This window comes from Neomonachus schauinslandi, chromosome 1, assembly GCF_002201575.2.
Source record: "Neomonachus schauinslandi chromosome 1, ASM220157v2, whole genome shotgun sequence".
NCBI lineage: Eukaryota > Metazoa > Chordata > Mammalia > Carnivora > Phocidae > Neomonachus > Neomonachus schauinslandi.
In genome coordinates, this window is record NC_058403.1 from 116828333 (window position 1) to 116843780 (window position 15448).

Below are 15448 nucleotides of genomic sequence, written 5' to 3' on the forward strand. Positions count from 1 at the left end.
AGAAGCAGTAGTAGTAAGAGCAAAAGTGATTATCATTATCATTGTTATTATTATTGTATTGTGCAGCTCATAGATGTGGCACCTCCACATCCAGAGTCCTTCAAGAGACCAGTACCATTCCTCTCTGCATCATTTAGCCCAGTGGTTTTCAGGGGACTGGTAAAATGCAGATTACTAGAACTCCCACCCAAGAGGGTCAGGTTCAAGGGTCTGGGAATCTGCATTTTAATAAGCAAACCAGGAAATTCTGGTGAAGATGCTCAGATGACCACACTCGGAGAAACCCTAAGTCTAGGCTTTCTTCTCTATTAAGATCTGAGGCTGTGGATCACATCTGAGTTCATCAACTCTCAGGTTTCCTCCAGCCTCATGATTCCAACATTCCCCCTTGTTTATCTGATGTCCACTTGTCCTACTTACGTTTGGTTGCTTTGGTATCCTGTCACTGTCATCTTTCCTTTAACCTTTCCAACAAACTCCACTGCCCCTTTTCTGTCTCTGGATTATCTGTCTGGAACCTAACATTTGATAGGTAGATCTTGGAGATATTACTGTTAAAACCAACTCCCAGTACAAATAGGTAACAAGTACACCACTTTATCGGCCTCTAGTCTTCCCTCATTCTTAATACTTAATCGCTCCTGACCAGAGTTTCCTAGCTTGGGACCTCTAGGGGAGCATGGATGTACTTCAAGTCATCTAGGAACTCTTTGAAATGTCATGTGAAATTGTATGCAAACGATGAGCATATGGGCAATTTTTCAGAGCGCTCAGTCCAAGGCTAGGGAAGGTGAAGAACCACTTCTCCATTATGGGAAGATGACAGTGGCATGAACAGCAGTCTTTCGATCTCTCCAAATCCCTACATAAAAATAGGCACAATAATTAGATAATAATAAAACCAAAATCCATGGACACATTTAAAACAAAAGTAGGGGCAAGTTTTCTCACAAACTCCAAATTACAAGTTAGTAGAGACAAACCACCATTAACACAAGTGTCCATGACGGGGGGAAAAGGAAGCAATAGGGTAGTATCTGATGGACCTGAAAATAGGAGAACTCCTAAATAGCCAATAGTATTTCCTGAAAAGGATAGGTGGGCTAATTTGATAAACACCTCTGAAACTCAAGTTGGGGCAGGGGTGGGAGGTATTGCCCTCTCTACTGGGAGTAAATGAAAGGTCCCAGTAAAAAGGACTTAAGGGCTGGAGCCGTCAAGAGCTCTCAAAATGGATCCACCAGGGCTCCCTTTCAGGTCAGGGTCCTGTACTCAGGAGGAGCTATCTGGAGTGGTAGCTGGACAAAGACGATAGTGATGAAGGAAAGACAAGGTCCAGATCAGCTGAGGAGGAAAACAGGTCAGAAAAGGCAAGTATGCAAGCCACCATGCTCACCACTCACAATGCTCACAAAAACAATGGAAGAGGAAACCCTATGAAGTTGAAAAAGCATTCCTGAACACTGCCTCCTTCAGTGAGTTTTGGAAAGCTAATTTTACATTAAAAAAAAAAAGAAAAAGAAAAAGACAGAAGTCAAATCTCATAGTTATTGAAAGAAAAAAAGAGGATAAAAAACAGAATTACATCCCTACAGACAGCGAAAGCATACCAGAAGTAGGTCAAAAGTGTAATATACTATAATAAAACAAGTTAAAAAATTACAAAAATGATGATGTGAAAGAACAACAAAAATCAGAAGTAGAAAAAAAACTCTGAAAATAATTTGAAATGAAGAAAAAGACTCGTATCAGAAATGAATAGTAAATTAGAATAAATAAAAAATCAAATAAACACAATGGATAATACCTTAAAAGAAACAGCAGGTAAAAGGAAAGAAAAAAAAATTTTTAATCAGAAAGAAATGAAGAAAAAGATAAAAAGGATTCAAGGGAAAGTGACAAATACTGAAGACAGGCAAAGACTGAACATCCAGAAAATAGGAGTCCCTGAATCAAAAAAGCAAAGCAAAGAAACAGCACAAGTACTGATGCAAGAGAACATTGCTGAAATACAACACATTTAGCACATTTGCAACTATACATTGAAAGAGAACACCATGTACCAGAGGCTATCAACCTAGAACAACCAACATCAGAAAAACGTTAGTGAAATTAAAGAACTTTAAAGAAAAAGTCCTTTTGGCATTTAGGAAAAAAAGCCCATGTGATTTATAAAAGAAAGAAAGCTATCTTTTCATTATACTTTTCAAGAGCAACTACTTATGTCAAAATAAACTAGAAATGGATGTAAGATAATCAAATAAAGAAAGTTAGAAGCCAATAATTTTATTTCCGGAAAAACAGACTTTCAAAATATAAAGGGCACAGATTGTTATCAATCTGCAAGAACTCAAGAATTTTTCCATGAGTCCTTCCTGAGCAATCTACTAAAGAACAAGCTTCAGACAATCAAAATGACTAGAAAAGCATTGACATAAGGCCGGAAGGTTAGTATTAAGTATATAATTACTCAGGGAGCTAGGACTAAATAAGAGCTAAGAGAGAGAGTACAGAATGTAATGGCTATATGATCTGACAATGTAGATACAGTATAACTAGGTATAGTTGCACAATAGGGTTTTTTTTAATGGGAAGTTAGAATATAGAGAAGATATGCAAAAGTGTTTTAATGCATTATGTAATTTTTTATGGCGGTACTATCGGTATTATTATTATTCTGAGACAACTATATATTTCACAAAGGATAAAACAAATGAGTAATTATGGACTGTTCCAATTCTATCATTCCTTATGTCCTTGAGAATCAGAAATTCTTGAACTTGAATCGGAAGTATCCATAGTAACTCACGACATATATAACTAGTGGCATGATGAAGCTGGTCTGCACTAGCTGGTAAGAACAGATTGTACACATTTTGTCCCAACTCCACGTTCAGTGACTTCATGTTGATATATCAAAATCAGCCATAATGGGAGTGTTTATACCAAGGAAACTGGGAAATGCTACAAATCCAGCTTTAAAAAAAGAGTCCATTTGAACATTTACCAGTACCTCACTGTGTATCGTAACCCTTTGCACCCAGAGTTTGCTGTTAAAACACCATTTCTCACTAAAAGAAATCAGAGAATTTTGGAGAAATGGTTGGTTTGAGGTCTGAAACGGGCAATGCTCAAGATGAACCTAGACCAAGTTGTCATACAGATGACAAAGAAGTTATCAAAGATACTGACATCATGTCAGTAGGACTCGGGAGCCAATTTGAAAAGACTCCCACTGACCGAAGATGGGTCAGTTGGAGCTTCAACAATGATAACAATTGCAATCAAATTCATTTAAATTTGCTACTCTTTAATGATATTTAAACAAAGAATCAATCATTTTCAGAGGATGATAACAAATCATCTGGAAAACTGGTAAATAGATGGAATAAATCAAACATTTATCTTGTCTTTCCTATATTGACTATTCCACTGAATATCCCAATAGAATAAATGAAAAATGTCTCTTTATAAAAATATTCTACCTAATAAAATTATATGTGTGTGTGTGTGTGTGTGTATGTATATACATATAATTAGAATTTCACTATTGGCAATCCCCAGTAAGCAAATAGTTATAGGTAGGACCCACTAGTGGCTGCTCAGATCACACAAAGAGACACAACCAGAGATGATGTACCTTCCTTAGTCTTTGCCAAGGGGACGGAAGAGAATCTGAATCTGATCTAATCTCTGGAGCCAGCTGGCAATTTACAGGAAATACCAAGGGCAGGGACCATGCTGGGCTGCATATGAGTTTGTGATCAGCAAAATTCAGACCTTGGGAAACTCCACAGGTCAAATGGCCCAGGTTCTTCGGCAGGTAAACTGTAAAGAAATTAAAAGGCCGGAGGAGGAATCCACAGATTAAAAGGCATAACATATTTTTTAAAAATAGGCAAGACTGAACCGTAGTTCAGTGTAAGAATGCACACTTGAGTGATAAAACTATAATACAAACTCAAGGAAGTGATTAGTATACAAATCAGGATAGTAGTTTCTTGTAGGGAAAGAGTGGAGTCTGCATTAGGATGAGACACCAAGAAGGGGCTTCGGAGCTGGGAAACCAAGTTCTGTTGCCTGGTCTGGGTGATTTCCTTGCTTTATAATGATCCATTAGACTGTACAGTGGGTTGGTGAGGTTTGCTGTATCCCTTTTTCATCCTACGGTACGAATATTTTGTTAAATAAAGTTCTTGCCCTCAAGTTGCTTAGAGGAAGATGGAGATGTAAACAATTAGGTTCCGGATGATGGGACAAAGGCTACCAGACGGATATATACACGTTGCTACAGAACAGCCAGGGAGCTGAAGCAGTTCAGCATGGCAGGTCTGAGAAGGCTACTAGGAGGAAGGGACACACCAGCTTGGTCTTGAAAGGAGGGCCCTTCACCAAATAGAAGAGTAGCAGAGCTCAGAGACTAGGCTGAAGGGGGTTGTGGTCACTCCATGCAAGCTTCCTCCAGGCAGTTCTGCTTACCTGTCAGGTGTTAATTCTGGCATTTGCTGCTCTCTTTCTGCCCCAGCGGTGGTTGAGAGCAATTTCCTTTAAGATGGTAAAGGTTAGGATTGTCAAACAAAGAAGCACATATTCATCTGTGTATGTGGATAGAGGGTTTCCTCCTTTCCCTTGTTTTTAAACCATAACTTCATGGATAGTCCAGGAGGAGGTGCCATCTTGATAGCCTGTTCTTGAAATAGAGTGGCTGCTGCAAAGATAGGATCCTACTCCTATGTTCTCTGCAAGTGCCTAGTGCAAAATTGGAAGTCCACCCTCGAGGTAGAGAGAACAGAGGGAGTAAACAGCTCAAAGAAGAAGGCTTCTTGTTTGGACTCTTATAGCCTTCCTCCCACCTGAGCCCTAAGCACCCAGCTCCACAGAATGGCTCTTCACAGACTTGCCCAAAATGGCAAGAGAGTGAGTGTTCAATTATGAAATCTGATCTATGCAAAGGAGAGAGGGAAAACACATCCAATCTGCTAGGCCACATGTCCTGAGAAACAAAGGAGAAGGGATGTGATTTGTGTACGGGAATCAAAGAGTGATAGGGTTTGCGAAATGTGGGGTGTCCTCTGCTAGGTTTCGTTCATAGATGCTGTGTAAACAACAGTGTGGGGACTCAGCAAGTCAATAGAAAGGGGGACCTGGTTTTCTGCAGGAATGTGTGGGCTTGAAGGGCAAGGTTGACTTCCACTACGGGATGTACTTATCCTTCCCCACCCACCTGTCATTGATCCCTGACCATCTGGTGGCAAGCCAGCACTGGAAGCTAAATGCACCTTGGAAAAGGGGGTAAGAGTAGCTTAGAAGAGGGGCACCTATGTGGCTCAGTTGGTTAAGCGTCAAACTCTTAGTTTTGGCTCAGCTCAGGATCTCAGGGTCGTGAGATCGAGTCCTGCATCAGGCTCCACGCTCAGCAGGGAGTCTGCTTAAGATTCTCTCTCTCTCTTTCTCCCTCTCCCCCTTCTCTCCGCCCCCGGACATGCTTTCTCTCTCAAATAAATAAATAAATCTTTAAAAAAAAAAAAAAAGAATAGATAAGAATTGAAAAACCATCTGTTTACATATTTCTTGATCCGTAAAATGGGACTATAATTCTCACCTACAACTGTAAGGAGAAAAGTAAGGCATATAGAAATGCTTTATAAATGAAAGAGTTCAGGGTCTGTTCTTGAAAAGCCTACACAGAGATAAGTGTACTTTTGTTCTTTACACAGCTATCCAGGGATGAGTACTTTATCCCAAATAATAAGACCATGTATCAAGCTTATACATCCAAACACATGCAAACCCTCCCAATAGGCACAGTCTTCCTGCACAAGCCCAGACACTGACCCATCCCCCAGACAAGATGGAACGTTTGGCAGAGGCCATTATATTAGCTAGACTTGGATTTCTGGGCCAAATGGGCTTACCTTATACCTACCCTCACCCTAAAAATGACAGCTTTGTAAATTTAAAAGACCATGTTCTTTTTCTTCCTATTTAAAATTTGAATCTCCTATGGAGGGCAACACTCCAGAGAGAGAGTGTTGTGTTCCATCCTTGCCTAATCACCAGTCACCTGGGGCACTTAAAATACAGACTCTCTGTAAAATACATAGTTCCAGGCCACTTCCTAGACCTGCCAAATCAGAATCTCCCTGGAGGACTTGGACATCTGAATTCTTAACAAATGTTCAAGATGATCTTCATGATGAGGCGAGTTTAGAGAAAGCCGAGATAGAATATAGCTCTTCCGGGCTCTCAGAGATTTTTAAAGAGGGCCAGAGAGAGGGAGTGTGTTAGTCTGCCCAGGGTGCCGTAACAACATACCATAGACTGGGTGGCTTACACAACAGATGTTGATTTCCTCACAGTTCTAGAGGTCTTACTATTTGGGTAAAGTCTGAGATCAGGGTGCCAGTATGACTGGGTTCTGGTGAGAACTCTCTTCTGGGCTTGAAGATGGTCACCATCTCACTGTATGCTCACTTGACTTCTTCTTTGTAGACACGTGGAGAGAGAACAAACAGACTCTGGTATCTCTTCTTATAAGGGCAGTAATCCCATCATGGGGACCCTCCTCATGACCTCATCTAACCCTAATTACTTCCCAAAGGGAAGGCCCCCTCTCCAAATACAATCACATTGGAAGTTAAGGCTTCAACATATGAATTGGGGAAGAATGCAAACATTCAGCCCATGGTAGGGGGCAATGGGGCTTAGTCCCCTCAAAGGGGCAGACATTCATTTGTGGAGCTGGCTCTTTGGTTAAGGTTTTTGCATCTCTCCAGTCTATGTAGGACTGTGTCATAGGAAGCATAGGGGTGAGCAAGCTGTGTACTCATTAGTTTTGGCAAATTACAATGGGTAAAACATGAGGATTTAAAATAATTAAAACAAAAACTAACAAACAAAAGAGGAAGAAATCAACATTACCAGGAATTTTGGATGTTAGTTCAGTTAAGCATTTTTAAATTTAGCTCTGGACCTTCTGATAACTCAGGCCAAAGGAAAAAATGGCATCTGTTAATTGTCTTCCTTATTGCATGCATGTTAAACTCTGGGTAGAATTCTAGCTTTTACTTACATCTCCTGAACCAAACTGCTATTCCCAAACCTATGCCGTTTGGATGGGAAAAGTCATTGTTCCCCCCCCCTCCCCCAGAGCTTCACATTTCACCTCGATACATTTCTAGCTTATTAAAGAAGCAAAACTAACTGCACTAAAAATACCCAATGGGGAATCTCCCTCCCCGCACATATACTAGAACCTGATGGAAAAAATAACACATTTTGCAAAATCAGCAGTCGGGGTTTTTTTGTAGATCAAAAGAGTTTTCTTACTCTTTAATAATTTAGGTAACCCTGGAGACCCAGCCACTTTCCAGACATTGCTCAGCAATAAAGAACTCTGAAAATCACTGATTCCTCAATTCCAAATCAGCTGTCCAATCAGACAAGACCTGTTACTCAGTGTCTCTGTAACAGAAGAAAGATGCTTCGTGTGATGGAAACGTCCTTGATCCCGGGCCCAGCTCTGCCCTTAACTCTCTGGCTGGGTTCCACTGAGCATTTCTTTTCCTCTCTCTGAGCCTGTTGTCTTCATTAATTCAGCAATTATTTCTTGCACACCTAAAATGTGCCAAGCACTGTATCCAAATGAATGGGACAGCCCCGCCCTCAAGGAGACCACAGTCTGGAGACAAGGGAGCTTTCCATTCTAAATGCAAGTGTCCATTTCCTTGTGCAGATGCCTCACTAGTTTGGCACATAAAACAAAAACAAAAACATGTGAGCGTATGAAGGAACAAATGAATGAGTAAAACACAAGTTTATTTTTTAACCACTTTATTTCATGCCATTCCCACTCTTTTCATGGTCCCTTCAGCCTAATAACTCAGACCCAAGAGGTCCATCTTCAACTTTAAACTTTCTTAGCCTTTTATCCTCAGAAAAACCTCATTAGTTGGCTATAATCTGCCCCCCTTTTTTAATTTTATTTTATTATGTTATGTTAATCACCATACATTACATCATTAGTTTTTGATGTCGTGTTCCATGATTCATTGTTTGCGTATAACACCCAGTGCTCCATGCAGTACGTGCCCTCTTTAATACCCATCACCAGGCTAACCCATCCCCACACCCCCCTCCCCTCTAGAACCCTCAGTCTGTTTCTCAGAGTCCATAGTCTCTCATGGTTCGTCTCCCCTCTGATATCCGCCCCCCTTCATTTTTCCCTTCCTACTATCTTCTTTTTTTTTTTTTAAAGATTTTATTTATTTATTTGAGAGAGAGAGAGTGAGAGAGCACAAGAGGGGGGAGCAGGAGAGGGAGAAGCAGACTCCCTGCCGAGCAGGGAGCCCGATGCGGGACTCGATCCAGGGACTCCAGGATCATGACCTGAGCCGAAGGCAGTCGCTTAACCAACTGAGCCACCCAGGCGCCCTCTTCTTTTTTTTTTTAACATATAATATATTATTTGTTTCAGAGGTACAGATCTGTGATTCAACAATCTTACACAATTCACAGCGCTTACCAGAGCACATACCCTCCCCAGTGTCTATCACCCAGTCACCCCATCCCTCCCACCCCCCACCACTCCAGCAACCCTCCGTTTGTTTCCTGAGATTAAGAATTCCTCATATCAGTGAGATCATATGACACATGTCTTTCTCTGATTGACTTATTTCACTCAGCATAATACCCTCTAGTTCTATCCACATCGTTACAAATGGCAAGATCTCATTCCTTTTGATGGCTGCATGATATTCCATTGTATATATATACCACATCGTCTTTATCCATTCATCTGTCAATGGACATCTTGGCTCTTTCCATAGTTTGGCTATTGTGGACATTGCTACTATAAACATCAGGGTGCACACACCCCTTCGGATCACTACACTTGTATCTTTGGGGTAAATACCCAGGAGTGCAATTGCTGGGCCATATGGTAGCTCTATTTTCAAATTTTGAGGAACCTCCATACTGTCCTCCAGAGTGGTTGCGCCAGCTTGCATTCCCACCAACAGTGTAATCTGCCCCCTTTTGTCTTCTCTTGTCAAGTTACTCAGAATCTACTTCCCTCACTCATATTTTCTGTATCAGAAATTCAACAAACACCCACTGAGCACGTGATATACAGCAAGCACTGGGCAAACCAGGAAATTCAGCATCGATTCTGTGCCACATCTGCCGTGGCTCTTCGTGGCGCTTGGCACATCCCACTCGCTGCCACACCGAGTATGCCTCACTCCTTTGACTCACAGCTACTGAGACAGCAGTGCAGTCAAAATGTCATTGTGAGTTTCCTAGAAGAGTCTTACATCAACAAGATTCTGCCCACCTCTCACCTACTACCTCATACCAGCTGCCTGCACAACGAATTTTAACCCAAATAGCTACTTTTGGGGTAGGAGCACCTTAAATTTCCCACCTACAACCTAGCCTGAGCGTCCCAAGGCCACACCAAATGCCCAGAGTGCCATTTTCTCATCTCTACCCTCAGTCTCATTTCCCCATTATTATCTGAACAACGATTGAGACACCAATTTCTCAGAAGTATTCTTTAGAGAATAAATCTTTAAAATAAAATAAACAGCATTTGGATAGCACATAGAGTTTAAAACCATTTTTACATAATGTTATTTCCCATCAATATTCACAACATTTGAGGCTCACAGGGGTAAATAACTCGACCATAGGTCAGACGGTCAGTAAAGTGGCAGAGTTGGTAGTTAGGCCGAGGCGTTCTGAGTCAAAAATCCCAGAACCTGTCCAGAAGAGGCCAAATGGTACCCCATTTGGTCCAGGCCCCAGATTCACAAAAAGCTACAAATTTTGTCATTAAGTATTAGCTCCAATAACATTACACATAGAGTTAAAGAGATACTTCATCAAGATTAAAAGAAAAAATGTTCATTTAAATGTTAAATGTTTAAATTTGCGCTTTACTTTGTAACATTATTGTGGCATTTTTTTCATTTTAATTTTTCAATATTCCAAGAACCTCAAATAGTGGAAGTTGCCCCTGAAACAATTAGAACCTTGACGATCCTCTTCATTTTTTTTATATGATGTCTCTAGAAACATAGCTTACCTACCGCCACTTTTCCATCTTGAAATAAAATTGGCTGGATTTTTCTTGATTTACACTCCAGTTGTACACGTATGTTACCCACCTCACCTCCCCAAAAGAGTATTTTTTCGCTGACTTACACACACCATAAACACTAATAAGACCACGTGTCCTCACGTGCCCCTGTGTGAGAGGGTCTGCAGCTCGCCAGCAGGAATGAGGTCTGCAAGCATTTCTCTCTAGAGAACCAGCTGGTCAAATGCGTGATTCTGCCCTGATGATTTCTCTTTCACTAGCAATGTTGGTGGTGGATTCAAATAGCAACAGGAGCCTTTGGATTATTTAAAATCATTCTAACTCTAGGCCCCAATTCCTCCATCCATAAAATGAAGGAAATAACAATATGTAATGAAAATTAATGGAAGGACCGTCACAGGATTTCCAGAGTCATAGATATACTCAAAAGATGTTACAGGGCATGCCAGGCTCTGAACTTCATTATCTTCCCTGGTCCTTTGCTGGGCACAAGAGCCACCCATCTGAAAGGAAGTGTCAAGTTTTCCATTTGCAGTTGGAATTATGGACTCTCTTAAGCATCTTTTCAGTCTCTCTCCTTGCATCATAACTAGGCTATGTTCAGGAGGATTGCCTGCTTTATCACCACTTTGGTGGTGAAGGATTTGAGGCCAGAGACAACGAGATGCCTGGCCCCTGGAGGCTGCACCTGCTCTCTGTCCTCACACGCTCAGGGCATCACAGGAATGACGGAGCGGTGTCCAGCTCTAGATGGGTTCTAGTTGAGCCATCTCCAAGATCTCCTCGTGTCCTCAGTGCCTGGGGGTGACTTCGGATCTTCGCAAGCCAACCAATGTTAACTGCTTTCCATTTTTTCCCTTTCCCTATTTATTATAGCTTTTCAGAAAGTTGATGAGGTGAAATATTCTCCAGCAGAGGAAATAATATCAAGCTTAAAAGTTGTGTCTGATGGAATGGTGAAATAAGTCCACTACTTTCCTTTGAGCAAAAAAAAAGAAATAATAAGGCAACCTGAGGCAGCCTCTAGGGGTTTCACTATTGCTATATTGGAGGGAAACATAATGGCTTTAGAGGAACACGGTTTTCTTTTAACTTGTTAGAGCACTTTGGGATGAAGAGATAAGAAAGACAGGTGCTAGAGAATAGAATGAACCTGGCACCAGTTTATTTACATAATTTTGTATGGAGACGCATTGACGTATGAAGTATAAAGCGACTGTATTGAATAGTGAAAATAAAGTATTTCGGAAAACAATCTATGTTCACTACCCAGTTCTAAAATGACTGAGCGTTTATGAAATACCTCTTGCTTCTTTGTGAAAATTACTGGTGGCTTAAGCTATGTGTGCAGTTTTAAGAGAACACAATCCTTTCTGTGGTGTTTAAGATAATTCTTACGAAATGCAGTCTCAAATGGATGAGACATGGAGCGGGGGAGGGGAGGAGAAGAGGAACATTTACCCCCCTCTCTGATGTTGGCTGGCCCAGCTCCCATTTCTTTCTGATTAAAGGCTGCCAGGAGGGCTGGAAAAGTGTGTGGAGCAAAGATTATAAACAGCAATTTTTTGCAAGCCAAATTGCCTCCTAAATGAGGGAGTCGGGGATTTAAAGGTGAACATAACTGTCTCTTTCGCCACATGCAAAGGTTTGTGCTGGGTGGGAAACTAAATTCTAACTTCTTCTTGACAAGTATTCCTTAACAGGCCTTACAGATATCTGAAACCAATTTTAACCCACGCTGGTCCTCCACTGACCACAACATTACCTGAATGGTGCGGTCCAATTTCCAGGCTGCTCACCAGTCCTCAGGCCTACGGGGTGAGTAAGTACCCTGATGTGGGACAGGCTTGGTGGATACTGATGAGCCCAAGAACCTCAGGACTATTACTTCCCAGCTTGAGGAGGAAGCATTTTAAAATTCACTGCACCAAGAGGCATATCTCTTTTCTTTTCAAATATTGCTGATGTGGGCTCAGTCTTTTTTTTTTTTTTAATGCAATTTTTTTTATTGTGACCAATATTTTTAACCATAAAATGAATTTAGAAAATGTAAAAGAAGTAATATGTCCTCACAAACTGCTGTGTTTTGAGGTTTTAAATATGAGGCCTGTGCTTTATAGCTCAAGGGAGTGGAATAAAAAATGCTGAGAAGCAATTAGAATCATTACCAACAAACCAGTGTCAGGAATTGGAGAGGAGCAAAATCTTGGAGTTTGTGGCACCCTTGGAGGTTGTCCAGCTGGCCACCCCCTTGCATAAAGAGAGAAAAAGACATCTCAAATGTGCTCTGGGCACGATAGCCTGAGGCAGCAGTTCTCAAAAGTGTGTCCCTGGACCAGCAGCCTCAGCATCACTTGGGAACTTGCTAGAAATGCAAATTTTCAGCCCCCCATCCCCAGCCTCACCTCTGAACTCTGAGCTTGGGGCCCAGCATCTGCTTCAGTGAACCTTCCAAGTGATTCTAGTACATCCGAATGTTGGAAACCACTAAACTCGGTCACCTAGCCAGGGCTCCTTCTGTGAGTAATTTCGTACGGCCTTCCCAAAGCCAATGAAAGAGTGGAGATCTTAATTCTTTCCTTCAAGGAAAACTCCGTCTGAGGAAACCTATGTTGGCCAGATCTAGTTAGTTTCTGCCATTATCTACTATCGTGACTTCCAACCATGTTTAGCTTTGTGTTTTGTTTTTTTTTTTAAGAATTTATTTATTTATTTGATAGAGATAGAGAGAGCAGAAGCAGGGGGAGAGGAAGAAGCAGACTCCCCACTGAGCAGGGAGCCTGATGCAGGGCTCCATCCCAGGACCCTGGGATCATGACCTGAGCTGAAGGCAGACGCTTAACCGACTGAGCCACCCAGGCACCCCGCAACCATGTTTAGCTTTGTGACACTCATCCCAAGAAACATGCTGTGAGGACACACTTTTCAAATAAAATACAACAGAAACTGTGTTTTGAGAATTTAGTGATGGGCACAAGTGTTACAAAACCAACGTTGAGAATCATTCCGTACACTGACGTGCCTCCTCTAACTCCTAACTCCTCTCAACCTGGTTGGGTACCAGTTCAAGAAATCCACTGAATTTTATTTTGACTCCCTTAACCCAGGCACTCAGTGAGCACGTGCTCTCTACCAGCTCTCATGCCAGGCCTGGAGGCCTCAAGTGACTGTGTCCCGGGGCCAGGTCTTCCACGGGAAATGCTCCATCAGTGCCGGGGGCCGAGGAACCTCAGCCAGAGCAAGACAGGGCCATTAAGAAAGGAAAACAAGCACCCTCCATTCTTACACTGTTGGACAGCTCTTGTGTTCTTCTTCACGAAGTCACTTTTCTCTCTTCCCAAATTGCAGGAACAGCTCAAAGAAGAAGATGTGGAATGCATTGTGAATCAGGACGAACTGGCCATGAGTTACCAGGAGCAAGCCACTTCGCCCTGCAGCCCTCCTGCAAGCCTGGACCAGAAAACTTCCCCGCAGACTCCAAGCAAGGACAACATTTACGAGGGGGACCTCGGCCTAGGAGGCTACGAACTCAAGCTTGAGCAGACGCCGGGGCAGTCCCAGCTGAACTAATGGTGAACAGTGCAGATGTGATCCCAAGTCATGTGGGGCTCCTGGAGGAATACGAGCCAAGCTGGGGAGGCAGTGCTGAGGAGGGGCTGGACGATGCAGTAAGAGCCTACATTGGAGAGAATCAAAACCTTGTCACAAGTATTCTCTGGTGCCTGAAGAAGTGAGAATTTATTATCATCCTTCTATATTATGCAACTGAATCTAAGTTTCTGACAGCAGCCATTTTTATTAGTGAATTGGGGGGGTAGGGCGGGGAGGGTTGAGACGGGAGGGAGTTAGGAATCTAGCTGCTGCATGGATGGAACAGAGGTGCTGGGTCTGCAGGTGTTTCTTTTCGGTAGGTAGCTCTCCAGGCCCTTCATTTCGATTTCGGATTTTATTCCCTTCATTAGGGAGAGCTTAAAAATCAGGGAAAAAAAGTTTCTGAGCATAAACATGTGGGCTCCCAAGCTGAAGGGAATGCCCAGTTGTTTACTAAGTGAAATTTGTATATTATAAAAACCTAGACTCTCACTTGCTCTTAATGACTTCAGAGCTATTTGCAAAGCCCACACAAGGGATCGATACCACTGTCGATGGCCTCACAGAACCCATGCTGGGTGGTGACCCACTGTTCCCCTTGGCGTTCTTTTCCAGCCACTTCTCCTACTGAAGGAAGGGGTTGGTTGGTTATAGCCGGGCATACACTGCACTCAGTGCAGTTCTGCTCTGCAACTTGGTAGGACCCCTCCCAGAGAAAGCTGTTTTCTTCTCCCCATACTATATTTTATCTAAAGAATGAGCCTTCCTGCCCCTGCTTGCACTTGAGTCACCTCTTGGCCCTTTGGCAGGTCCCCTCTGTATGCTGGGTGATGAGACTCACGGCACAGGTTGGTCTCTACATGGCAGTGCAGGAGTCCCAGCCTGCCCTCCGATTCCAGCTCTCACAGCTGATGAGCAAAAGCAGAAGCTGGAGGAGCGGAGCTGATGATGCATAGACCACACTGAGGAGGCAAGGACACAGCATCAGGACTCCCCTTGTGAGAGGTGGCTCGTGGCCCGTGACAGACAGACCAACACAATAGCTTTTAATTCAGCTGCACGACCTGTGCGTTTGAAGCTATAAAGATACCTCAAGCCTAGCTTTTCTTGAAATACAGATGTTAACATTAAAGTCCAAAAAAAAGCAGGCTCCAGTCTTCAACGCCCAGGCTCCGATGGGTCTGCTTCTGGAGGAGGAAGGAAATGATGTCTTCCTCAGGCCCAAAGCTCAGAAGTAACACGCGCTTTGCTGACCAGCTGTTAGGCTATTAACCATGGTGGTTTCCGGCACACTGCTACGTACATCAATTTTCTTACTTTCTAAACAGTACAGGGCACAAATTGTTTTATACTCAGCCAAGTATAATCTGGTCATTCCAGGTAAATATGGCAAGTGGCAAAGCATGAAGTTTTCTAATGTGACTTAATCCTAATAAACTTTTGTTATAAAGTATGATTGTGTTGGCCAATGCTTTATTTAAAGACATTTTCTCTGCCCATGCCAATTGGCAGTTTGAAGCCTTTCTACTTGAAATGCCAGATGAAGCAGGCAGTGAAAGATAACATAAGGGAGCTGCAAGGGTCCTATGGCCCAGGAAGACCCAGGAAGAGCCTGGGCCATAGGACATCATGAACCATTACCAACAAGGGGAATGAGGAGCTGTTCATTCTGCGTTGGACCACTTATCCCCCTGACTCCAGGTAGGTAAAATATTGTGAGTCTGAGGAAACTGTGCCCTGTCCAATCTGTAAGAC

At 42.5% G+C, this 15448-nt stretch overlaps 1 protein-coding gene across 1 annotated transcript in view; it reads left to right on the forward strand.

Annotated features, from left to right (window-relative positions):
• SLC9A9 (solute carrier family 9 member A9) overlaps positions 1–15140 on the forward strand; it is a 554145-nt gene extending 539005 nt beyond the window's left edge. Inside the window, exons 15-16 of the mRNA XM_021678860.1 lie at positions 11815–11920; positions 13451–15140. Of these exons, the coding sequence (XP_021534535.1) occupies positions 11815–11920; positions 13451–13672 (328 nt within the window). The 3' untranslated portion in view covers positions 13673–15140. The remainder of the gene's footprint in view (positions 1–11814; positions 11921–13450) is intronic.
• The last annotated feature ends 308 nt before the right edge of the window (positions 15141–15448 follow it).